Here is a 27,669-nt window from a genome sequence, read left to right on the forward strand (position 1 = left end):
CAGTGAGTCGATGTCTCGCTACTTCTTAGCATACAGCTCGTCATCCAAGTAGAGGTGATGACTGATGGTGGCTCCGTTCCTGAGTCAGTATCCATAGCCAGTCTTGTTGATTAACTTATTTTTATCTATTTTATCTATTTTATACCTTTCTTCAGTTTGTTTAGTCCTTTGCTTTAAATGTAATCTATGAAGTTGTTTTCTTCTTTTACATTTGGCTGAGGGGGTTCAGATCTACGCACAACAGCAGTGGGGACAGTTGGTGCCACATTGGACGGAGACTTATAAGTCAATGGAAAGCCTGGCCTCAAGAACACTGATTCACTCATATCATAAACTGTAGCCTACTTAGCCTCAAGGCCTATGTCTAACTTCTGGTCCCTGACCCACAGTTTGAGAACCATTGTTTTAAAATAAACTAAAACTGCACCTTGTATTTGTGATCAAAGCTTCTTCTATTTAGTCTGAATATGATTAGGCTATCTTCAAACCATCCACATTCACAGAACTGTGGTTATGAATAAAGTAGGTTACCAAGCTGCGCTCCTTTTAGTCAAACCCAAACAGCCTACAACCACTTTACTCACTTCTATCAAACAAACCACTGTCCAGATCTGACAGTCCTCTTTTAAATCACGTCCTCTGCTGTGAAGAGTGAGTTTTACTTTCTAGTTGATGCGACCCGTTCAAGATTTTGGTGAAGAGGAAGAAACAGAGAAAGACGGAATGCTTGGCTTGTGCGACAGACAGACAGAGGTGCGAGGCCGTACCATTTGTGTGGAGTGGGGGCACTTTAAAAGCAGTTCTATGTAACTTGTTTACCTTATTAAATCCTTTTCGTAGTCCCTCTGGGGGTAATACAAGTGTTGATGGGATGCTTGGGGGGTTCTTTCGTCTTCCCCTGGTGTCTTTGGCTAGAAAACCATGCTTGCAACTTTCCCTGCTCCGACCTGGAGCCCCAATACACATTAATGGAATCAAGAAAGCAGAAGCTAACAGGCTAATAGTCAAGGCTAACTGTGGGCTACAGCCAAGTTTGAGTGACAAAAAATATCTCCATTGTGTAATTGGGTTATGGCACAATATCCCTCTCTCTCTTTGTCTTTTCTGTCAGCGCAGTATTTACTCTCACGGACAATTAATGAGTAGAAAAAACGCAACATACTACGACACCTGCAGTGGCCCTTGTGGCCTCCAGGGGCATGAGTTACTTCGTTCTGCTTTAAATGGACAAAAATGAATGTAAATTAATGTGTGTCCCGGTACATATATACACACACAGTATATGATGAACAGGTGAAAATGTAATAATTTTCAGAACCATGAGACTGTTCATACATGTTTATTTGTTTGTACATGTGGAAAAGTGAGACATAACTCATCATTAATCTGAGCTGAACCATATGTTACATGGCAAGAGGGCCAACACCATTTAAAAATCTTCCTTCCAAATCTATCAGAGTCTATACTAACCAAGCTTCAAGAAGAAAGTTCCGGGTTAGTGTTGCGCTTGTCGGCGGCAGAGTGGTTCAACATCTGCCACTCCATCAGTGCAGATTTGTCAGAAATTTTCCAGAAATCTGTGAGAATGTTCTTTTTCTTCCTAGAAAACAAGATAATACTTTTAGAGTAGTGTTAATTAAACTCTTGTAAGCTCAAATGAGTCAGTGCAGGTCCGGAGGGAGGCTTATATGTGCCTTTAACCTAATCTTTTCTGTGCGCCTTTATTGGACTAAGCATGGCCTCACTCTGAGGACAAACATTTCATATAGGGGGATTAGAGTGATGGTGTGTGGAGGACAGGTATTTCATATGGTGAGGATTACTGACTAAAAGACAGCTCTCATCCTCCCTTCAGGTCTCCTCTTACAACTTTAATATTTGTTTAAGGGTCAATGTACAGAAACATTGCACTCAGAGAGACAAATGTACAGCACCAGATAGCTCATTTCCATCTGTAGATATTAGGCCAATATTTACAAAACATCTCCCGAGTAGTAGTTCAGTAGACAGAATAAAGATATTTTGCAAAATATAGCATAGATATAGAGCAACATGTGGTTTCATTCCTGCGCTTTTTGAATAACCAAGGACTGTCAAATAATTTGGGGGATATAGACACTGTTCAAATAGAATTCATGTTTGAGTAATGTGAATCTTTTTTTCATTGTCCCTGTAGATGGTGCTTGTGTCACAGTTGTTGAAATTTACTGGCTACAAGCCCTACTGGGGGTCTAACTGCATAGTTACAAAGGTGTCTTCGAAGCAGGAGTAGCTCTATGATGTTTTTTTCTCACAGTGAGGTACAGGGTTTTCGCGGGGCATTAGGAACCACTGCGGGTCATTGAATGAAGTGTGCCGAAAGCAAGGCCTTGAATGTGTTTAAGAAGCATTGAAATGGATTTAAACTGGCAGTTAATCTGAATTTGTTGAAGAGTTGTGACACTGCTCAACAACTTTTGTGGGTTGTGGTTTAGGGCATGTTGAGCTGTAGTTTTGGCCACATTTTTATTTATTTATTTTCCTTTTTTTTCTGCTGAAGGACCGCCTGTTTTGTCCGGTTGGCTTTCCTGTGTTTCATGAAATGTTTGTAAATCTTCAGAGGTAAATTATGTGCCTATGGGGCACTGAAGTATGGTGTTTGGGCATTGAAATTGGCAATAAAATAAATGTGTATTGTATAAACCCTGAGGTAAAGGGGCTTGGAGACCCCGGTATGGACCCTGCGTGTACTCATTTTGTTTAAATAAATAACAAGACAAGATAAACATAACTGTATTGATTATTTGTGAGAACATATACAAATGAGGTGCGTAACAGAATAAGTATGCCAGTGGTTGTCATACCTCTTGTTATGGACCATATTCTCCAACTCGCGAGCCTTATGAGCTGCTCTCTGCAGAATAGAATCAGGAATGTCCGCCAGCCGTGCCACATTCAAGCCATAACTCCGCTCTGCAGCTCCTCCAGTTAACTGATACAGGAAGGTGATGAACTCGGGATGAACATCATCTAGTACAGAAAGTCTCATCAGAATAAAGCAACTGGACCACAAACCCATTTAACACTCATTGCATACACTTACTATCAGCAAGGGCAACATCTGGTTCATTTAGCAGGAAAGCCATGTGGCAGTTGAAGACATGTTGAGGATGCAGCCGCTCCAGTTCACTCAGAAGAAGGTAGTGCGTCACAAACAATGTAAAGGACTTAACCTAAAAACAGGGAAACATTTTGAAGACTGTACACAGGCAGTCAGATGTTCATATTCACTTTTGATTTGTTTGGGGACACCTATAATGTCTGCTCTTGCTCTGATTTTCACCCACTCCCCACGCACTTGTAGCCTGGCTATCGCCAGACAAAATATCACAAGTTATGTTTAGTCTGGGGACCACCAATTCATTTTCTCATAGGAGAGGTGTGGTTTACGATCGTTCATAGCCGTTTATTGAACACTAAGGATGTCTATTATATGTGTCTGCACGTAGCCATAGCCAATCGTATCATTGTATCAGATGACGTATGGCGTACCCACTAATTTTCGAGCTAAACTATTTAGAACACAGACTAAAGCTTGATCGAAAGATGGCGTTGTGTCTGTTGCTGTCATGTTAGATCCATAAATATATATTTTTTTTTTTAAACTGTAACTTGGCCCATTATGGTAACAGACTAGTCAACTGGCACTAGTCGACCACAATTTAGATGAGTCGAGTAGTCGTATGTTGAGCTCTCTCTCCCTCCTTGCCTAATTTTAGCATTAATCATGGCGAAAACTGCCACTCATATAGTTTCGCCTGCATAGTCACTTGCGCACATATTCAGCCGATATGAGTGAGCTGAAGACAGGACAGGAAAGCTAATTTACTTCAGACCTTGGATGTACAAGGAAGATGATCCTACAGTACAAAGGAGTGCAGAGGAGGCCAGGAGGAGAGCGAGACAAATGGAGGAGGAGAGAGGGGAGAGGACGTGGATCTATGTAATGTTTCTGGAGGTGCAGGTCACACTGAGCATCGCCTAAAAATTAAGTTAAAAATGGAAATTTGACCCTTTATTTAACGTTTGTGGACATTCATTAGGACGTTCCTCTGGGGAACCTATTGCACCTGTTTTTAGTGACAAGAGCACGAACCGCTGCACCACCGTGCCGCCCAATAAGCCACTACTATATTGTATATTAACTTAGAAAAAAAGCTGGCAAAACTGGCTTGCATGTGAGCCTATTATTACATGACGGATTTGGACGTGGACTTGATGTACTCCATGTAAATGAGGCATTGTTCCTCTGCTCTTAATATGATGAGTCGACTCGACTTCCACTATCTTGTAGACCTCGAAAAAATCGTTAATGCTCTAATCTGAATGCAATCTTGTTGTACAATTGTACAAAGACAATTAAACCACTAACTTACTTATTAGGGTCATCTTCAACAGACCCTATGCATGGTAGGTCAGAGTGTGTTGCTTGATTGATGAGTAGGTGATAAACGGCTCAACAACTCCACATGGTTCTCATATAGCATCTTTAAAATATATTTACATAAATAGGACACTCTTGTAAAAGACACTTTTGATCTCAAAGAGATTTTTGTTTGAAGGTTTGAATAAAATATTTGGCACTTGAAGAATGGGTTAAATCAGTATCTATTTTTGACAATAAAATGCATAAGTCAATGAAAAGTTAAAAGGCCATGTCTTATTTATTCTGTTTTGTTCCAGATCAGACCCGCCGAGATACTCTCGTGAGAGACACTCTCGCCATGGAGGACATACATAGCCTCAATCAGTGCTGTCCACCTCCACTGTGGCTCGAGCACAAGCGTGCAGACCAGCTCACATAACACTGTGATTAAGGGCTAATGGAAATCATTTGCATACCACCCAAGGACGCACTAAAAGCCTTGTTCATGCAATTAAGATAATGACAATTAGTCAATCATTGGCATGGCATCAATCTTTTTGGTTATGATAGACACACCTCCGCTTCACAGTTGGCACGATTGTTAATTTGATCTTTTTTATTTTTATGTCGGGCCAAAAGCTAAAGTTGTTCAAAATTAAAGGTGCATTATGCAACTTTTATGTGAAAAAGACATTTATATGTGTGTGTAATTGACCTTGTAATGACCCAGCGGCCGTATGAGTGGTCAGCATGGCACCTCTATTTTCAATCACGGTGACCTATACAACTCTCCAGGATCAATTGGTTTGTAGGTTTTCTGGTGAGAGCAGTCAGCAGTGAAAACCTCCTAAACAATTGACCCTGGACCATCCTAAAAACCACTGTGACTCGCCTGTTGGCGCATACTGGGGCACATGACAGACGCAGACCCGGTCTGAGAACGAGACAAAACAATTAAGCTCAAGTAGAGAATATTTAAACGCTGCAGGAGAGTTAGAGCACAGTAGAATGATGTTCAGATGTCAATGAGGGGACACAGAAGGAAAATGAATGGGAGCATCACCCACCACAGCCCAATGCTAATGTCAAGCCCTGATGTCAACCCTCTAGTGCAAGGCCAAAGATATACATGCTTTATTCAATTGGACTTTGCAATTACATGTGTATAATGCATGTGTCCTGTGGAGGTTTTAAAAACCTTTGACAGGGTTATTTTGTCTCTTTTCTCAGCTCTGCTTCTCTCCATCTACATCAAGGTTGACTCTTTGAGAGCTGTTATAAAACTTGTCTGCATTCTTAACTTCTCTCAGGTGAGTGTTGGGAGCATTGAAACTGTGTGTTACTATAACAACCAAGTCAGAGGAGGAGCAGTGGTGTACATGAGGAGGAGGAGGAGGATGGGCATGCACTGACCAGCAGATTTTTAACTGCAGCGTTCTTTGAAACCCTCTCCATTAATAGCAATGGTTTTCTGACAAATCAATATTGTGATGCAACAGATCCTTGGAAATCTTCCAAATCATGTTCTGCTCAGTCTACCATCATTTTCAGTTAACATTTCAAAAATAAATCCCAACACAGAGAGCAAATCATTGCATGTCTGACCACTTAAGCAAGATAAAACATAAAAAAAAACTCAAAAGGTAATCAATGTCTTGAATAGGGCTGGGTGCCATTACATTTCCTTAGACACCAGTACTTTAATGACACCAATCCTGTATAATAGTTTAGTCTATTGGTTTATTTGGTAGGGAGTGCATGTTAATGAACAAGCCACACCAGATTGTAGCCTTAAGCTAATTACCATCCGTCATCCCCCATGCGCACTTTCAAACACACTGTCATTAATCCTGGCCTATTGGACATGTTTTTAGTGGTAGGGGATACCGGAGTGAAAACTCCACAAAGAAAGACCCCGTCCAGGTGGGAATCGAACCCGGACCTTTTAGCTCCTGTCTAACAATGTGTTTGATACTTTCCAGTCAGGCTTTAGGCCCCACCACAGCACTGAGACAGCTCTGATCAAGGTGACAAATGATATCCGCATGAACACCAACGCAGGTAAGGTCTCAGTTTTAGTTCTGCTGGACCTGAGTGCTGCCTTTGACACAGTGGACCACGGGATCTTACTTCACAGGTTAGAAAACTGGGTGGGAATCTCTGGTACTGCTCTAAACTGGTTTAAGTCCTATCTCGAGGACAGGACGTACTTTGTTGAAATTGGCAACTGTGTCTCAGACAAAATTGCCATGACCTGTGGAGTCCCCCAGGGGTCAATCTTGGGACCCCTCTTATTCAACTTGTACATGCTTCCATTGGGTCAGCTAATAAACAGCAACAATGTGTCGTACCACAACTATGCAGATGACACTCAAATCTACGTGTCACTGACGGCTGGTGAACATGGGCCTGTAGATACTCTCTGTCACTGCATCCAACAGATCAGTTTGTGGATGCAAAACAACTTTCTCCAACTAAACTCAGACAAAACTGAGATCATTGTTTTTGGCCCACAGGCACAAAGACAAAGTGTTGTCAGTCACCTTGAGTCTCTCTCTCTAAAACCAAAAAATCAGGTTAAAAATCTAGGAGTAATCATGGACTCAGACCTGAACTTAAACAGCCACATCAAAGCAATAACATCAGCAGCTTTTTACCATCTGAAAAACATTGCTAAGATCAGAGGAATAGTGTCAAAACCAGACTTAGAGAGACTTATCCATGCATTTGTCTCCAGCAGGTTAGACTACTGTAACGGCCTACTCACTGGCCTCTCTAAACGAGCTATCAGACAGCTACAGTACATCCAGAACGCTGCTGCTCGAGTCCTGACAAGAACCAGGAAATACGACCATATTAGTCCAGTGCTCCGGTCTCTGCACTGGCTTCCTGTCACTCAGAGAATAGACTTTAAAACAGCTCTGCTTGTGTACAAGTCTTTTCATGGTTTAGCTCCAAAGTACATCTCTGACATGTTAGAGCCGTATGAACCATCTCGGGCCCTGAGAACTTCAGGGAGGGGTCTCCTGGTGGTTCCCAGAGTCAATAATAAACACGGTGAGGCTGCGTTTCAGTTTCATGCAGCTAAAACCTGGAACAGTCTTCACGAGGATGTGAGACAGGCCTCAACTCTGACAATGTTCAAATCCAGGCTGAAAACAGTTCTTTTTACCAATGCATATGACTGAAAGTATTTTATCTGCACTCTCGCCTTTTACTGTAATTGATTAATTTTATGTTGATGTTTTTATTGATTCTATTTGTTTTCTTGTATTTATGCAACTGTGAAGCACTTTGAATTGCCTTGTGTATGAATTGTGCTCTACAAATAAACTTGCCTTGCCTTGCCTTGCCTTAGCTGTGAAGCACAAGCACTAACCGCTGCGCTACCGTGCATTCCATACTTTTTCCGATACCTATACTAAAATATTTGTCTTCAAGAACCATGAAACCGATAACAACAACAATAAAGTAAATCTATTCGATTGTACTTTGTATTATTGTTTGTTCATCTTGAACAGCAAGGGGGGGTCTGGACACCCAAGGGGGTCGTGAGACAAATTTTGGGGGTTGCTAGATCTTCGATAAATAAAATAATTTTTTTCTTAGCATATAATATCATATTTTATTGTAGCATGTGTGTCCTATTTTACCAGAGTGTCATTATTTGTTATGCTTTTTCCTTTGTTTTTTTTAAAGAATTATGAGGTTAATGTCCCCATTTCTTAAGGTGTGACCCGGGCAGGGATCACGAACCCCTTTAACTGTTATAATGAGGTCGCGACTGTAAAAAGGTTGAGAACGAATGGTTTAACGGTACACAGGCCTAGTCTTGAACTGCTCCAAGTATTATTATTTTTTTAAGAAAATACGGGCAGATGGGTATAGTTCACACAACCATTAGGAGACTTACTTGTGTGATGAAGTATTCCAGTGTAGCATAAGCAATAGCCATCCCGTCATGAGTGCTGGTCCCTCGTCCCAACTCATCTAGAATCACCATTGAGCGCTCAGTCGCGTGGAAGATAATGTCAGAAGCTTCACTCAGCTCCTGCATGAAAGTACTGCGGCCACTGTAGATGCAGTCTGATGCCCCCATTCTAGATTACAGTCAGACCAAAGAAGAAAATATATTTTTATTAGGTTGATGGGGAAAATGGAGGTTACAGAAGGAATCCCACCATGCAAGGGCACTTGCTATCTCCACTGCAACAGTTGACTAAAATTAAGTGTGACAAATCATCCCCACCTAAAGCAGTTTTTTAAAGCTAGTAACTGATAATCAACAGGTTCTCTCACCTACATTCGTACTGATGGTTTTATACATAGTGCCTGCCAGTCAGATGTACCGCATGTGTAACCATGGTCACGCCTCAAGCTACATGAGGATGAATGTAGGACATGCTAGTGCATATCATTATCCAATTTATAGCATTGTGAGAAACTGCATGTTAGAGCTGGGAAAATGGAGGAAAAACACATAAAGGTATCTGTATTCTCAAGGCGATTATTCAATTGAGAGCAAAATGAGCACAAAGACTCTGATCTAAATACTAACAAAATCCCACCCTCTGTCTCCAGTCAAGTACAAGTTGGAGATTTTGAGTAAGTTAAGGCTGGCTTATACTCCAATTCTACACTTAAGTTGCTGCTTAGCCCGGTGGCACACCCGTGTCTGAAGCACTGTGGAAGTACTGATTACATGTATGCTCTAAAAAGTCACAAGGTGTCTCCCTACCTTCAATGCTTTCTCACTAAATAACTCCTTTCTCATTCAGGCATTATATGGTCAAGATGCTGTACCCCAGTTTGGATGAGGATGAAATATTGTCACAACGTGAATGCAGAGAAGAGGGCGAATGGCTCAGTGCCACGTCACGACAATAGCCCGCAGCTCAGCACAGCTTGTTGGACTACCCGGCTTTGGAGTTCATGCTCAGAGCTTTTAAATGGGGTGTGTCCACATATACCGAGACTATGCAACTTTAAAGCACATGCTACATTTAATTTAAGGTCTGTCACATTTAAGTGATTGACCCTAAAATAAAATAATCTCAGTAAGGCAGTCTTTTAGGTCCCCTATTCTTATGCTGTGTTCCAGGCAACTGGTAACTCGTAGATTTCCGACCTATGCTTAGGAAAAATGCCATGGAACGCACAAAGTGGTAATTACAGCATGTAAACTCGGAGATGATCAGAGTGGTGCGACTTCAGATACAAGACGAAGAACGCAATGGTGGACCCCAGCTGTTTTGTTTACATACGAGTTTATTCAGTTTGAATGCTCTGAGGTCGCAAGTCGTAATTATCAAGTGAGAAAAATCCCAGATACCAATTGCCTGGAAGCAGCATAAGTAATTATCTTCCTAATGAGCTTGCTGTAGAAACAAATCTACAGTTTTGATGGCTACAAGGCTACAAAAGTGCACATTGTTTTAATCTTGAAAACATTTATTAAACAATCCAATAACCTTCTCAAAATCAAACAATTTCTGCTAGAAATTTAGTTCCTGAATCTTGACATTTACCAATTCTCTATCCCAGGTTTTCTACATAATGCTACATGTGTTGGCTGGTGTTTGGACTTATGTATAACATACTGTACCTGGAGATTTATTCTCTCCATTGTTGATTAAAACAGAATTTAGAAAAGATTGCCTTGTTACTGTGGGGATTTCAAACACCTGTGCACTTTCCCGTGTAACCGCAAATGTGTGTGATCTTGTGGGACACAGTCAGATTCAGCCTGTGAAGAAGCTAGATGCAAAGAAAACCCAGTTGGTTCAATTGCTGGGACTCATAGTACACTGTAGGTAATGATACAGAGTATGACAGGAGTTTATATATGATGTAAGCAGAATAATCATTGCTGAAGTCAATTAAGCGTCCTTTTCAAAACAGTTTTACATTGAGCAGCTTCCTGTAGCTGTTTCCATAACAACCATGACGAGATGCAAGAATGTGCTACAAAACCTTCAGGTCTCAATAGCAATAGAAAAACATAAAACATTATAAAAGTGAGCTATCAGGAAGAGCTGAAATGATGCTATCATAGAGAGCTAGCAGTAAAATATTGCAATTAAGTTGGAGCCTGTGTCGAAGCAGTTTACACACTATTCATTTGGGATTCATTGATAAGCAATAATGTGAATCAGTTCAGACAGAACATCCCATCAGACATCTAAGCACCATCAAACCCACACCTGCTCGCCATAGAGTGATTACTAATACTCTAAAGAAATCATTTTTATTGCCCTTCTACCAAATATGATTTGGCACTTGGCAGATATGAGAGCAATTGATGAAATGAAAAATCATACTGTAATTGATACATTTATTTATAATAACTCAATGTCAATTTTCCATTAATAGTTATAGTTTTGTAGCTATCCCACTATTTGAATACTATTTGAGAACTCTGACACTGCTGACTTCTTTTTTCCGTTGCTACAATTTACAGCTGTGTTTTGTTTTTGCACATTATCATACTTTAAGGTTTCAGATCATCAAACTTAAAAAAAAAAAAAAAAAAAATTGCTCAAAGGCAACCCAAGTAAATACAAAATGCTCTTTCAAAATCATTTATTAATTAAGGGGGATAATCAAAATCTATTTGAAAAAGTAATTGCCCCCTGAACCCGATAACTGATCGTGCCATCCTTGGCAGCATAAAAAATATATATCATATTACAACTTTCTTTGGTGTAGAAGAAAGCATGTAGAATGGCAGCTTAAAGGAACAGGCCACTGTTTTTCCATACTGAGATTTCTAAAAATTGGCATCCGATATCCAGCTGTACTTTTCTTGACGTCACCAAATGGCAACAAGCATCATTTTGATGACCTGAAAGAAGAAGAAGAAGAAGAAGATGGCGGCACGGTAGCGCAGCGGTTAGCGCTCTCGCTTCACAGCTAGAAGGTCCGGGTTCGATTCCCACCAGGACAGGGCCTTTCTGTGTGGAGTTTGCATGTTCTCCCCGTGTCTGCGTAGGTTTCCTCCGGGTACTCCGGTTTCCCCTACCACTAAAAACATGCACAATAGGCCAGGATGAATGATGTGTGTGAGTGAATGTATGGTGGTGTCAGAGTGTCCGTTGGCGCAGACATGTGTAGTCGCGAAAGCGCCTCTGACAGTCTCCCCCAGGGGAAACTGAAGCTACAAACGTAGTTTACACCACCGAGTATGGAGTGAATGTACAATTGTCTCATGTAAAGCGCTTTGTGACTATATGTCTGTGAAAGGCGCTATATAAATAAAGATCTTCTTCTTCTTCTTAAAGTTTTGTTAACTATTGGATTTTGACAACAGTTGAAGTTTTATGATGGTGGTGTGGTTCTGTTTAAGTTGTAGGTTTTGTTTTCCTATAAGGACCAATTAGGGTAGATATAGAGAATGGTTACCCCCTCTTCAAGCTCTGTTTTATTGTTTTGTGTTGTTTTCTTTTTTCTATTGTGTTTTAAATTGTTTTTCGGGGGGTTTTGGGGCAAGTCCAGAACCACATTGATATTGTGGAGATTTTCTATCACGAGCGCGAACATGGAAATGTGATGTCAAGCCTTCATTTTATTTTTTATCAATCCCACAGAAAATACTTTTTGTGAAAGAAGTGTATAGACTCATTTGCTGTCTGCAGATATCGGTCGATTTACTACTAAGATCCATCATTGCTAGTTCTTCAGGCACAACAAAATCAAAAGGTGTCTTGGTGGTTTGTAAACGCAATCTAAAATTTACTTTGGTTGATTCATGGTCAGATAAAAAGGGGCGAATTGCTATAGCTAATATATGCTATAGTTACTATATACATAAATTGTGTATTGCTCTGGTTTCTGCTTACGCTCCAAATATACAGTATATAAGCCAAATTTCTACCATCTTTTGACTCAATCTTTCATTGATATGGTGGATTATCAAATTATTTTTGGAGCAGTGTGGGATAACAATATGGATTGAAACGAGGGAACAACATTTAGCTTCTAAGGCATTGCAGCAATGGGTTTCATGTTGTTGAAATGTTCATGTAAGCACAGATGCTCACCCTTAAGAAAGAAGAAAGAAATAAGTGGATCATACACTTTTACGCAGGTGCTCTTCAAGGATCCAGGTCCAAAAATTGATGCTTGAGAAGAAGGTGATCTGGGGCACTCTGACTTAAATAAAAATCCTTTATTATAACTGGGACACCACTTTACCGATGCGTTTCGACCATGTCCCAGTTATAATAAAGGATTTTTATTTAAGTCATAGTGCCTCGGATCACCTTCTTCTCATGCCTTTCTTTGACTCTTTATTACAGAAAAAATATAGAAAATACAAAATACATAGAAGTTAGTCAAAAAATAAATTAATAAAATTTTAAGGTACCGATCAGAATTTATTATGTAAAAGATGAGACAGACATTTTTTCAGTCTGGTAGGCCTGTCAACTATGGGGCTTAAGACTGATGAGCATGTTTGAGATATTTTTTATGTTAGAACAGAAGATGGGGTTATTCATTCGGATTCTAAAATTGTGAACTCCACGTTCACTCTTCCTTTTATGAATCGCTCTATAGTTCAGAGAACCTTTGTGTTCAATAAGCATGTAAAACATTTCTTGAGTCTGTAGAATTACCCCATCTCTCTCACAATGAGTCAAATGAGTTGGAGCAGGACATCACATTGACAGAGTGTGAGTTGGCACTTAAGGAGATGAACAAGAGTAAATCTCCGGGGGGCGGATGGTATACCTCCAGAGGTGTACCGCACATTCTGGTCACTACTTGGACCATTATTGTTAAATATGATTAGGTTTCGGTCTTGGCAGGGGGCTTCCATTGGGATGTAAATGTATCCCTAAATTAGTGCACTGTGATCAAACTGGATTTGTGACCTCAAGGGCTTCTGACAATGTTCGAAGGCTTAAACATGTAATTGATAAAGTTGAAGGTACAAAGTCACATGGGGCTGTACTGTCCTTGGAAGCAATGAAGGCCTTCAGCCGTTTGGAGTGACAAAACTTTGACAAAACTCCTCCCAAAATTGGTCTTGATTTAGACAGGTGGTCTAAAATTAAAAACTCACTTCGCAGTCACGTAATAATTAAAATGATAATCAGTTTGATGATACCACTTGCTCCTCCCTGTCAATACTGAAGCTGAGATCTGCTACAAAATATGTTGTTAATGGGGAAAAAAACAAAAACAATGCAGTGTCAAAAAAAAGATGAAGGTCTGTCACTTCCAGGCTTTAAGCTTTACAGCTGGGCATTTACACTTAGACCAGTTTTGCTGCGGGAGGGACTGGTGCACTTCACAAAATAGATGACATCATGAAGAAAGAACAATATGTGACATCAACCACAAAGTCAAAGCTTGGGCGCAGATGGGTCTTCCAAATGGACAATTCCCGATCAATATGGCCAATACTGGTTACAAAGTGGCTTAAGGACAGCAAAGTCAATGTTTTGAAGAGGTCATCACAAAGTCCCGATCTCAGTCCAGTTGAAAATGTAAGGCAAAATGTAAAAGGCATGTGCACGCAAGGTGGCCTACAAATTTGGCTCAGTTACACCAGTTCTGTTTGGAGGAATGGACCAAAATCCCTGCCAACTATTGTGAGAAGCTTGTGGAAGGAAATCCAAAACGTTTGACCCAAGTTCTACTGTTTAAAGTCAATTCTACCAAATAAAAATTAAATGTATGTAAACCTTTGGTTTTGTAAAAGGTAATAAAAAAAAATGGGTAGAAAATTCTATCACTCATTATTCTGGAATTTGACAAATGAAATAATATTTAAAATTCTAATTGACCTAAAAAAAACAACAACATCTGGTTCTCACTGTGTGTGTGTTTGTGTAGTCAGGAAAGGGGCAAATACTTAACGGGGTGGTATAGCATGAGAAAAGGGCAGAAACATGCTGTACATACAAGTCTCTGCCTCCCACTGGGATAATGTTTAAGAACATGCTTAGCACACAAAAAGACAATTCCACACATCTGCCAGCCATTAGGACTAATCACTTTGTGCACTGCACCCTACATTTGTTTGTTGCTCACTTTGCTCATTTGTGTCCAAGGCTATAACTACATTGAATCTACGGCTGCTCCACTCGTAAAGACTCACAAAGGCTAAGGTTATAGCTATAGCTACTGTTAAATATGCAACTTTTGTGATGTTTGGACAAATAAAAAATGTCAAAACAATCAATAATAGTTCATAAAAAGTAAGGTGGGTGTGTTTTCACCTGGTGTAAATGCCATCGAGGAGACCCAGTTGTGCTTCAGAGGCTGGGACGTAGGAGCCCATCTGTGCCATGATGCAGATGAGGGCCACCTGCCGGATGTAGGAGCTCTTGCCTCCCATGTTCGGACCAGTGATAATCATGACTCTCCTGCCATCACCCTGGCGAAGAAAGAGGCAGACAAAACGTGTCACACATGCAAGGCACATGGGAAGAAAACGCAGCAAAGATATTTGCAGTCTGTCGTGCACGTCTGAGGCAGTGGGCGGATTTAAAATTTGGCTCATGCATCTATGTGCAAGATCACCCTACACCCACTTCATAATTGAGCACAGAAGAGTGGATGACGTTGTGTTGTGTATTTATTCTAATTATTCGTTAGATGGGACAATGGTGGTGGTAAATTCTGTATTGAAGGTGCACTTTTTAAGTAAAAAGCGAGTAGTGCGTATTTGACCTTTCAGTGACCCAGCGGATGTATGGGTGGTTAGCCTTTGCTTTCCGTCCTGGTGGCGCCTATGATGCTTTAGGATAACATTTTTTGATTCCGTTTTTTTGGTAGGTTTTTGGAATGGAAAGCATAGTAACCATGGATACGGTTCTATCAGCAGTGAAAACCTAAAAAACAATTGATCCTCGGCATCCTACAGGCGATCAGGATGGTAAGCAAAGGCGCTACGCTAACCACCCAAGCATCCGGTGCACTATAATGTTGTTGGTTTTTATATATTTTTATTTTTCATTTAACTTTTGCATTTACTCAATTGTGTTAAAAACAAAGCAGTCAACTACCCTTTCTGCCACAACCAGCCTCGTACAACAAAAAACATATATATCTATTAAGACATGTCTTTCAATGCTTGTGTGAAGATGTGGCATATTATTCTGTACCTGAAGTTTGGTGTCATTGGGCACATACTGGTTTTGCTCTCCCATTAATAGGTCTATGATGGGATGTCTACCATCGCGAATCATAATCTGCTGCTCACCGCTCCTGACCACAGGCCTGCAAGAAAAAGCTGAAAATGTACATACAAAACCAGAAGAGTTTCACAAAGCAAAAGAATGCATACATTGTTTGTAAGTGCGTTCTGTGGAATGAGGCCCCCGAGCAACATTAAACACTAGCCAAGGTAGGTAAGTTTAGAATTTAGGAAAATAAATTGCAGAGACACCAGAACAGCAAAAACAATTGTTTGTCAGAGCATAAATATTGAAACACATCAGTAAAATACAAGAAAGTTGTGATAAAAGTGTTTACGGCAATTCATTACAGTTCATTACATTGGGGGTTTAAAGTATTTCAATTATAGATTTTTAGACAATATTTCACAGAACTTGACAGAACCCAGTCAAGATGTACAAAACAAGGTAGAGCATGGGAGTGCATTTTTCACATGTGCCAAAGCCAACAAGGCACAGTGCTGTATGTAAGTGATTTCTTCGCATTGTATCCAAACAATCTGCAAAGCTGGAGCACTCTCCCACTCACAGCCTGTCTGAGACGACAGGACGTGACATAGGACGCACCCACACATGCACATGCACATGCACGCAAGCGAACAAGAACACACACCACACACACACACACACACACACACACCGAAATGTATGGTCATCCTATGAGGACATCACCTGCAGAAGTTCCCTTGCTTTGCCACCTCAGCCAATGAAAAGAGACAGTCCACGGTTGCTAGGTGACTAATAGCTCTTTTTATAGTATGATAGTGCTCCCCAAACGCGCTGAGGAAAGAGAGGGAAATACAGAGTGTAAATGATGAAAGCGGCACATGTTTAATTCATACTATAACTGAAACTAACACTAACTGAGTACAACTAACATGTCTATACAAAGTTATGGGAATGTGCATTATACTCAAGGAATCTGATCCATTCACAATGGCAATCCAACTGCAGCTGCTCCCTGAGCTGCTGCAGCTTCTTGTAGTGCTCCACAAGGAAAGAGGAGTGATATCTGACTATGGTCTTTGTGCTGTCAGGAAGACAAAGAAACAGGTACATAAAAGTCAGACAAAGTTCGAAATAAGTCAGCATCACTAGTATCAATATTTTCATTTATATAAAGATGGTTCACTTATAACACTGCACAGAAAGCGTGTGACATCAAGAAACTCTTTCTAATGAGATTTATTGTTCTCAGCAACCAATAACTTTCTTGCCTGCTGACAATTGTCCAGTCATGGGGTACTGAGGAGAGCTGAGACTGCTTCACTTCAATCAGAAACTGAAAACGGCAGACAACAAAAACAATGAGAAGAGCAATCTACTGCATGTAATCTAGACAAGTTAAAAGAAGTCTCCAACCTCTTGCCCTGACACAGTCTTGTAGCAGAGAGAGGGGTTCTTCAGCACCATTCGGACTTCATGAATATGATCTTGGATCTCATTGAGGACTACCTGGATCTGCTCTTTCCTCTTCTGCAGCAGCGGGAAATCAGTCAAATCTGTGAACAATTCTGTTTTGTTTCCCAATCTGCAAAATTATTTATAATTTTACAAAATTATTTAAATGATAAAATAAAACAAGACATTTACATTTATTATATCTAGCTTACCTAGCAGCATTCTCACTTAGCACCTTGACAACATGATGAACCGGTGTCAGCAGGTCAGGAGTGTCCAGCAGGAGGCTCCGCAGCAGTGGAGAGGTTACCTGAGACTGGATGGCTGGTAGCAGGGCCTCCATTCTGAGTCCGAGTTTTGACAGTGCACTAGTGACGAGGTAGAACTCCTGTGTGGAGCACTGGGGAAACAGCAGACTGCTAATAGAATACTGCATTTTACAATATCACAGGTGACATTTTGTATGATTGCTATTAAGCAGTATATTTGAATTTGCATGTACACAATGGAGAATCCAAAAAAATGGTACTTGTAACTGAAAAAAAAAATGGTTGCAGCATCCAAAGCCGAGCCGTGCCTGGAGTGACAGACTGTACATTTCAGACGTTGTTCCATTAAGTTAGCGCATTGCCTTTTTTGTTGAATCGTAACTATATTATACTCACAAAAACAGGCCATGGTTGTGTGTTACGTGGATCACCCACAAAAGCGATTATCAAAAGTAAGACTCCATTTAGAAAAAAAGAGGAAATGTGCATATTTTTAAATGTTCCCACTTGCTAAAGAAAAAGTGACAAAAGTGAAAAAAAAAGGAACTCTAAACCTACCGCTGTGCAAATTGCAAAGAAGACAGCAGGAAAGAAAAAAATCTTGCATTTTCTTTTCATACAATGCTGGCACATGGATAAACATTTTGTCTTGTTTATATGAGTCACATGTGGGAACACAATAGTCATAAACGATTTATCAAAAGCAAAATAATGCCTTTGAAGAAAGAAAATATAATTGAATCCTCAAGTTTTAGCTCATTAAACTTTAATATTCACAGTAAAAAAATATAATAAATAATTGTATGTAATTATATAAAAGGTGGGTCCTGGTACAAGAGAAAAAGTCTTGGAAGATGCATGACACTAATGAATCTGACTCTACCATTAAAAAGGCATATTTCAGACTATTTTGTTTTGAGTCGCTATACATATGGGAGCATAAGTCGCAAAGTGGTGCCCTGAGGTAGGCTGAGGGTGAAGTGGCTACAATTCTGCACCTTCAAAGACATAACCACTGCCGCTACACATTCATATAGGCACAGCTAAAGGCCCTTCCCAGAGACATGACAACAGGAACAACCTTGCACTGTGGGATTTACATCCTGAATTTACTGATTACAATGCTGCCATAGTCACCAGATTTACAACGTCACTGTCAATGCAAAGGCTTGGATAAATGTCCATGCAATATAGCAGTGGTCATTTGAACGATAATGGCCAATCAATACAACCACAGGCACAGCAACTGGTGGTTATATCGACCTATACTGCTTTCACCTATGTCGCTCTAGAGCACCAGCTCATAAAAGGTTAATGAGGACACCGCTGACATGCTTTATGGCATTAATCACATACTGTGGATATAATGCTTGTGTCCAGCCGCGACCATGCCCTTTTATGAAGCCAAACAGACAGCCGCAGACCCTTCCTGCAATTTAGCCAATAATCCACTACAAAGCCCCTTTTACCCACAGACATCAACATGACAATTAAGCTCAGGGCCTGTGTGTGTGTGTTCAGTGCCATTTGAGGATTTTCATCTTGACGAAATATGAAAGGAAACATAAAACAAGGGTTCAAGCACCTGTCTGAGGCCCGCTGAAATACACACAAAGTTGGTACAAAGACTGGTGACATTTTCAACATGGCTCCAGAGGGAAATGAGATTGTGTCAGACAATCAGGTAAGTGCCACAGAGGTGACTGCTCCCTGTTGTTAATCAAAGAGCGCACAAAGAAAGGAGCGCTGCAAATGGTAAGCTTTCATTTTGACACAAAAAGCCTAAGCCATATGTCACAGTCGTCAAAATTGTGCTTTTTATTTTATCGAACATTTTCCTACCCATCATGTCTTTCTTAATTGATTGATTTCTTCATTTTTATCTTTATGCTCTGTAAACTCATCATCTCTCACGCCAACAACTACACTGTTCTGTAATTGTCAGACTAAGGAAGTAATTCATCCATTTAAGACCAAGCCAATGCCACATTATTTGGTCAATGGAAAAAATAAAACAATTAGACATCCCAAAATGTATTCAAATTTGCTCAGTTTACTCTATAGCAGGGATCTCCAACCAGTAGTTTGGGAGCAACCAGTAGCTCGCCAGGCCTTTCTAGGTAGCTCTAGAAAAAACTTTCTACATCTCTATATGCATGATAACTGAACTTTTAGATGCATTTTCTGTTTGTTCTGAACATGCTGAACACAATCTGTGAACAGTTGGGTCAATATTGTAAAGTATAAGCATTAAACTCAAGTCATTTTCTTTGAAATTCTATCTTGGCAACTAATTCTCTAGGGTGTAGTCGACCTAAGTCGCATTTTAGACAAGTGTTGTCGAAGCACGTGTAGCTCTCCGATGTTCGGGTTGTGTAAAAGTAGCTCACCAGGTAAAAAAGGTTGGAGACCCCTGCTCTATACTATGTTAATAAATGTATTGGGCAAATCATTAAGCAATACCCTAGTCCTAAACCAAAAAAACACACATTCTGTACTTGTTATACCTGATTCTTTATGTATCCGTATCAATATTAGTGTATCCTTAATCAAAACTACTGTAAATAGGAAAATGGGAAATGGGTGTGCCTTTAGACACTGAGACTGTGCCATAAATTAGTCATTGCCTTATACGTCACGTCTTACCTTTCTGTGATAAATGCTGCAAATGCCTCTTTCGAAATCAGGCAAATGCCACAGCAGCGATTTGAGAGATGTTAATGTGACAGAGTCGGACTCCAGAGTTTCCTGCACGGCATCCAGTCTGTCTGAGATGGACCTATGATAAACCAAATTAATAAAGCTAAATATGAAAAAAGAGAAGAAACGCATAATATGTTCGATGCATGGATTGTATGGTTTTGTACTGGAGAAGTAAGATTTTTTTTAATAGAAATTGTGAAAATGAAATGGAAATCTAGTATATCCAGTTAGTGATGATATTATCTGCAGATTCTATTTCATTCATTTCATTTTGAGTAATTCAAGTACATGGGCAATTTTGTTCATTCTTCAGACTATAAGGCAGAAGATTCAGAGACGTGGGCATCATCACAGAATATAAAGTGAGTGATTACAATGACAGGGCTTTTATGCATTGCATGTGTAAAAATATATACATATATGGTCGCTCACTCACTGTGGGTCCGTAAGTGGCTGGCTCACCCACTTCCTCATCAGTCGTCTTCCAAACGCAGTACGAGTGTGGTCCAGCACCCACAGCAGACTGCCCTTCATCGCCCCATCTGTCTGCATTAACAAATGCACACTTTTATGCTTTGTAAATGTCATTTCAGACCCCAAAATTGTGACATAAAGGTGTAAGAGTCAGGAAACTCTGAGCAAAAAGGCTCCATTGTTTTCTGAGTCAGTTAGCTGTCTCTCAACAACTCTTAAAAAGTTTTATTTGGTTCGCATTTGACCTTTTTGTGACTTAAAGGCTGTATGAGTTGTCAGCGTGGCGCCTTTCCGTTCAATCACAGCGGTCTCTATGACGCTCCAGGATCAATTGCTTAAGAGTTTCTGGTAGGTTTTCAATGCCGCCATGCTAAGCATGCACACAGCCATTGGGTCAAAATAATTTATGCACAATTATCAAGTTTGTACTGTTGGTCATTTTATACTCACTACTGCCACCTCAGGTCTTACATGTAACGGCACCTTGTATTTTAAGCTCGTGCATGATAGTTCAGACCTGATTTAACATTAGGACATTGCTGGAACATGTAGGGAGAGGAAAATACGTAATTTTAACATTTTTAAACTCTGTATAGTCCCTTTAAGTATAACATCTTAAATGAAGAACTAAACTTCCAAAAGCTCTCTGGTTTTGATGTTTGTCCAGATCGTATGTATTGTGTTACCCCCACCGAGTTTCTGAGGATCTCCAGGTTCCTGATGGTGGCAGCACCAAGTGTCATAGCTTCAGATTTAGACAGAAGGCGCTGAAATGAACTACATCAAGGGACATACAAAAAGAGAAACAATAGCAGTCACAAAGTTGTAAAAGGCACTTACGGTATAACTTTTTTTTTGTAAACCCACCATTGACTTCTGAGCACTCTCTCCAAGTTGAATTCTTTGAGGTATTGGATGAGCGGCCCCAGACAGCAGATTACTGGGCTCTCAAAGGCTGCTACACTTGAAAGAGAGTGAGAATCTAGAGAGACCAGACAAACAATTGTCACATTTTTGAGCCTAGGCTACTCTGGGTTATCCAACACAACAATATTTTACTGATGGAGACAAACATCTTCTAAGGCAAATCAAAATGTTTCTCAAAACAAGACAGAATTCTTAATTGGTTTTAGATCTGATCTGAACTGAACTCCACACCAAGTCAACAAGCCTTAATCTTTAATTCATAAATCAGGCGTATCAATATCAATAGCACTTCATGTCCAATTTGCTTCAACTATCAATACAAAGTAGAAAATATTGCAGCTTTAAACTAAATAGAACTCCAGACAGAGTAAGTTTAATGTCGTTTAAATCCTGACTACCACCGCCGGCCTGCACAGACCGTCTCATACTGTTTTTGATTAAGTACTTGGTGTGAGAAGTAAGGTCAACATCGTGTCGCAAGTACTTTCAGATCTTTACAGCTTAGCTTTCATTAATGAATAATCAAATACATTGTGTAATTGTTGAGATATTCTAAAACCTTTGCACAGACTTGTACCTTTATCCTGGCTCTGGGTGTAAAACTTAGTGACTGTGTCCATTGCGGTGGCGAACTCAAAGAGTGCACTGTCTCTTGTCTCGAGCCGAGCACGGTCATCGGCTTGGGGGCTAAGAGGAGATCACAGGACAGCGTTCATAAGCAAAAAGACAACTAATAATATTGAACACATTGAGAACATTTGCCACCGTATGTTTTCCTTACTTGTCCCTATCTCTCTGAAACATCTCTCTCAGGCTCCATTCAATCGCCCATTCACAAGATGCAATGCTGTTTTCAAGGACTTGCTTTGTCTGCTCTGTTGTTGCCAAGGCAACCACTGCAAACACATGGTTTTGGTTCACAGTCCTAAAGCTTTATCTTTCCTCTCCTCACCCTTTGCCAACAGCCTTATCTTGCATTAAAAAAACCTTTCTCCACATTAGGAGGAGCAGGAGTTGCAAATATCAACAATAAATAGCCAGTATGTTTTGCCAGAAGTACAGGAGCAATTAATCATTTTACAAATCAGTAATGAGCTGGTTGTCAGTATTCCAAAAAGTATGTAACCTACTGAAGAGACATTTTTGTACACTATAATAGCTCATGAGAGAGACCTGTGAGTTGTATTTGTTTCTATCATTTGAAAGTAACATTGATAACACTGAAATAAATAAACTTCCATTTCATTCCACTGATAGTCAATCAGTTTAAACCTTAAAAACCTTAGGAGAGGCCATCCAGACACAAAGCACAAAAATGATTCACAAGAGATTAACAAATTAAAAAATTTGCATCATGTACATAATATAAAGTCAACAAGTTTTATTACTTTATTCCCATCACACAGTCACAGGGAGTGTGGCTTCGACTGCACCTTTCTACTACAGCCACAGTGGGACTCATTACCGATTTCTCCCGAGACCCACATGTGCCCCGTTGCCAGGGTCCATATCACCAGACCACCCCAGAGACATGAAAACTATAGCCTTCACAAGCAGCAAAAAATGCTGATGTACATTTAACCCTTATGTCACTCTTTAGATGACTAACATCATGCATTTTAAAAAAGAAAGGTATACAGTGAGTCTATTTCAAAGCCACAACCACCACATTGTTATCGAGTAATCAGAATGAATAAATAAATAAATTAAATAAATAAATATCGCACCCAGAAAATCTCTTGTGATTTGTAATAGTGCCATGTTGTATGTGTTGTGACTCATCTTGAGCCTGAACACATAAAACTGCAATACATTTGGACTGTACACTGAGACTATGTTTGATGAAAAAACATGGAGTAAGATAAATATGAGTTAAGAGTCTGCTCTGCTGCTTTTCTGCTGAGGGGGGGACACAAACAGCACTATCAAAAACATAATACTCCTCATTCCTTTCTTTAAAAGCTTAATTTTCCCACCACAAGGCAATCGCAGGCCCCCTCCAGAGTAGCCCAGCCCACTGGAGCGAACACGCTGTGCAGACCGTTAGTGCGGATGCGCTCAATGGGAGGCAGCAGATTTCAGGAATGTGTCATTTACTGTGTGTGCCGTTTTATTCTGAAAGTTTGTCTTGACAATTTTCAGCATTTGGTTTTAGTTAAAGTAGTACAATATGTCCTAAAGCTAAAATCCAAGGAGTTCCAAGGATATATATTGCTCAATATATTGTAAAAGAAAAGTGTAAATAAGGCAGGTAGAGCATTTTTAATAAAGTGAGTGAGGGGCATAAAGAAGACTTTCTTTTAGCTTATCTGATCTATCTTGTCTTCCCTTGAAAGCTGGTTGGTTTGTTAAAAATTATGTAATATTATGAATTCCAACTTTTGTGTTTAATTGTGCCACACTTGGGCTTATAGGTGCACCCCAGTAGGTAGTTGCTTGTGCCTGTTATTGATATTTATTCCAAATCTGTCTTTGGAGAATATCTGTCATTGTCTTTGGAGAATTCCTGTCATCCTCACCAACAGATGTGCCACATAAATTGTTTAAAAGCAGTCGATTGGACTGGTGTATAGAGTTGCGGATGCATCGGCTCATTCAAAAAGAAAAAACTTGCATTATGCATTTTCAGTTCTTTAGTTTATGTATTTATATATCATATAATTGACTCATTACATTTTCAGCAGATTGGGACAGTGTGAATGTGCAGATACTGTCACCTGGAGGCCGGACGGAGTATTACCTGGCTGAGGTGATGCTGTGTAGCAGTTTGAGCGTGAGCTCTGAAAGATCAGAAGGCACAATAATCTCAACAGGGTTTATTTTCAGGACTCTGGTCTCTAGCTCAGAGCGAGACGAGCTGTCACAAAAACTATCCAGCAAGACGTCCCCGGTGCTGGGCTGCACTGCCTGAAAAAAAATACAAACAATTTCATTAAAAAAAGGGTGTCTACGTATTTTGGTGGCCCTCAGGCTTCTTATTGAATTGGCGTAACTCAGAGATGCTACTTTTAACTGTTTTTAATTCTATACAATTCTAATATCAAAATATAACCGTAAAGTGGCGATTATCGGCCCTTGCTGAGCTAGCTGAGTCAGCTATGGCGCCCTTTGTCTCCCTCAATCTTAGAATACTGTGTTATTTTTTCTACTGCCTTTATGTTTCTTTCAGGAGTCGTTTTTCAATTTTATAATGTAATATTACGGCAATTGCAGAGATTTTGTTTTTTATTGAGTTATTCTTTTAGAAGGGGTTGCTAACACGCCCTCAGCCCCTGACAAAGTGAAAAGGTGTTCGGCTCAGAGAAAAATTTGTATGAATTTGAATGAATATGTGCAAATTGAAGCATATTTCAGTATGTTCAAATATCAAAACTTTACTTTACGTGAATAAAATAGCTGATTCCCGCTGAACTTCACTTTGGCCGGGTCCTATCTCGTGTCTCTAATGTAAAAAAAAAAGGTTTGTCGGAACAGGTTTGAGTTTTAGGTCAATGTTCACTAGGTGAAAATTGCAATGGCGTGAAAAAAAGAAAGAATAATATTCCCATACAAAAACAGTGTATCCGCTTTCGGACACATTGTTTCTGTATGTTTTCGGAAAGTGCTTGCACATTCTTCCTCATGGTAGGCGTCCTGGGTCACTGATGGGCACTTCTCTCAGTTGCCCATTGACTTTAATGGGCTCTGTACAAAAACAGTGTTGATTTTTGCATTATATTGCGTCTGTGCTCAATTTGTCTTTGTGTATTTGGACTGCTGTCCAATTACAATGCAAAATTTTCCTATAGATGTGTATGCGCATGAAACGTGCACGACAACAGTGTATTAGTGTATGTTTGAGGCGAGGCCAGCACTTTGCCCTCCACGCACTTTGGGGCACTGCGATTTAAGAGCCCCTTCACCAGCCCTGAGGCGCTCGGGCCTAAAAATTACATTTTATTTCATTGCCATTTATGCTCTGAGCCTAAATAAAAGTCTACACCCAGTAGAATTTACAGCATTGACCACCACCTGTGACCCAATTTAAAGGCTGTAGTGATCCATAACACAATTGTCACAATCCAATTAATTATTTTTCAAAACAGATCAAACCTAAACACACATGTGTGTGTCTTCACATAAACACCAATCAGAACAATTTACCATCATTACTATCTCTAATAATTAAAACAGACTCACCACCAGGCCAACAGTGAGCTGTTTGTGTTGTTTGTCCCAGTTCTCACTGATGCACAGTAGGAAGCTGTGTGGAGGGTCCATGCCAATGTCATCACAACTTTGCTGTATGTCTTCAAACCTACACACTGGGTTGACATCTAAAAAGAAAATGTGTGAATTTTGTTGAATTTTAAGAAACTTCCTGTTTTACCACAAGCGTAAAGCAGCAGTATTGTGAGTAGAAACACTTTGAAAACATAGACAAACCTTCTCCCACTAAAGTGGACTTTGTGAATAGAGCAGAGAGCTCTCGTGTGAACAGAGCATTCTTATTGGATCCTGAAGCCTTGATCGCAGAAGTCTCAGTTTGCTTCACTACACCGACCTAAAAAAGAGCAGAGCAATACCGAATGTACAACTAAACTGCGAAGCCTTCATTTTTCTACTTCTAAGAGTACCTTGTAACCATGTGCCACAAGTCGTCTGACATGTACAAAAAGGCGATGTGTAGGAATGCAGCATGTCATAAAGTTATGATCAGAATAGCAGCTGATGCTGAGAATCCTTGCAGCAATCTGTAAAGAGAATTGTTTCTAAACTGTATAGAAATCATAATTTAAAATGCTCTGAAAACAAAGGGCAAAGAAAAAAAAGGTACTGTATTGATTTATAACTGTAACAAAGACTTGCCTCTGCATCTTCTCCAAAGAATCTGTACTTGTAGCCACACTCGATGGCTAACAGGACATCTCGATGACGCTGCTTTAGGTCGATCACCTGCTGTTCCAGAGGGGTGTAAACACTCTTCGGTCGTCTGGAAGGTGAAGCACTGTCAGATTGAGGACAAACCTCTGCACCTTTTCTTTCTTGACCAACTTTAGCAAACTGAGAAAAAGAGAACCCCTGCAAACACACAGCATAAACTCATGCCTTTTAAAATTCAATATTGTAGTGTGTATTTCTGCACCAGTACCAAGCATCCTATGGTGGCCACATCCGTTTCTTTTTTATCGGTTAGTGTTTTGCTTTTTTCATGAACTTGTGATCCTGAAGTTTCATTATCCTTCTGAATGTCATTATGATCAGCATAATCTGCTTGGCAGGAGAAAGCTCTCAGTTTTCCCAGGGTACTTGTGCATACACCTCTATTAGTGGTCAAAGAAGCAGAATCTTTTGGCTCTTCTTGCTCTCTGAAGGACGCTTTGGACCGTTTTATTGGACGTCCTGGGTCATCATTGTTGCCATCGTGGCGTTTGTGCTGCAGGATGAAAAGTAAGCTTATTGACGGCCATGCACAACATTTGGTTGCAACGTGCTTGTGGACAGGATAGGTTTTACACACCTTGTTTTTAAAAGCCAGCGGGTTGGATTCATTTTGTTTATCCTTGCATGCAGTGGTCCGGCTTAGTGATCCAAAATAGGCGCTGATGGTATTCTGAGCGTTGCAGGTCTTTTTCACAGACTTTGGCATGTTTTATCCTACCCTTTTACTACAAACATACCGAACAACGTAGGTGTGCTGTCACAGCAGAGCTGCAAATTTAAAGTAAAATACTTTGCAGCTTGCCTGGTTCGCCAGAGCGTAAACCGTATGCGTAAACTACACCGACGTGTGTGCTGACGTAATCAACCATTCTTCTTCTTGGAACTGGTATAACTGTCGGTGTGCATTATCGCCAACTTCTGCTTTGGTGCGGTACTGGAAATAGCAAGATAATAGTTTTTTTTGCACTGACTAGATCTGAAAGGGTCAACAGTATCGTAGTGCTTACTTGACAATGACAACTCTTCAACAAAATATGTGCATGGGAAGGTGTTTTATACTATAGGCAAGTTTTCTTGGCGGAGGGACAATTGTCTTTATTGTAAATAGACCAAGGGCCGAAGCCACTGATTATTAGCCCAAAGTAAAGCACAACACTGGACACATGACCATCTTAAATGAGATAAACTACTTCTATGTTGAATTTGAGTCGGTTTGAACTAATCCAAGATAGAAAAATGCTAGTGCCAATGGAAGAAGAATAAAATCCACTTGAAATCAGTTGTGTTTCACTTGAAATGACACAAAATAATCTAAATTAAGAGAATAACTACTACTAGAGGTTTTATCTCATCTATGACCAGACCAAATCAACTCAAACCT

The 27,669-nt window shown here is 40.0% G+C and overlaps 1 protein-coding gene across 1 annotated transcript; it reads right to left on the reverse strand.

Annotated features, from left to right (window-relative positions):
* Positions 1–1,338: 1,338 nt before the first annotated feature.
* On the reverse strand, positions 1,339–27,078 carry msh3 (mutS homolog 3 (E. coli)). The gene is made up of 23 exons (XM_079560794.1): positions 26,866–27,078; positions 26,497–26,781; positions 26,214–26,426; positions 25,982–26,098; positions 25,791–25,908; positions 25,545–25,681; positions 24,106–24,272; positions 21,943–22,052; positions 21,306–21,420; positions 21,131–21,215; positions 20,401–20,510; positions 19,908–20,040; positions 17,205–17,392; positions 16,954–17,122; positions 16,809–16,873; positions 16,505–16,621; positions 16,264–16,371; positions 15,520–15,634; positions 14,632–14,789; positions 8,319–8,505; positions 3,083–3,212; positions 2,844–3,009; positions 1,339–1,600 (listed from the first exon to the last, which is right to left on the reverse strand). Exons 1-23 carry the CDS (start codon positions 26,992–26,994, stop codon positions 1,477–1,479), a joined length of 3,246 nt encoding a protein of 1,081 aa, XP_079416920.1. The 5' UTR covers positions 26,995–27,078; the 3' UTR covers positions 1,339–1,476.
* Positions 27,079–27,669: the final 591 nt, after the last annotated feature.

Source organism: Gobius niger, assembly GCF_951799975.1.
Source record: "Gobius niger genome assembly, chromosome: 1".
NCBI lineage: Eukaryota > Metazoa > Chordata > Actinopteri > Gobiiformes > Gobiidae > Gobius > Gobius niger.

Bases quoted from the DNA above. Each gene is read 5' to 3' on its own strand.
- msh3 (XM_079560794.1), bottom strand. From the start codon at position 26,994: ATGCCAAAGTCTGTGAAAAAGACCTGCAACGCTCAGAATACCATCAGC. The intron at 26,427-26,496 runs GTACTGGTGCAG...GTGTGTTTGCAG, and splicing joins TGGCCACCATAGGATGCTTG to GGGTTCTCTTTTTCTCAGTT. The intron at 3,213-8,318 runs GTAAGTCTCCTA...CCCTGTTTTTAG, and splicing joins TGGAATACTTCATCACACAA to GTTAAGTCCTTTACATTGTT.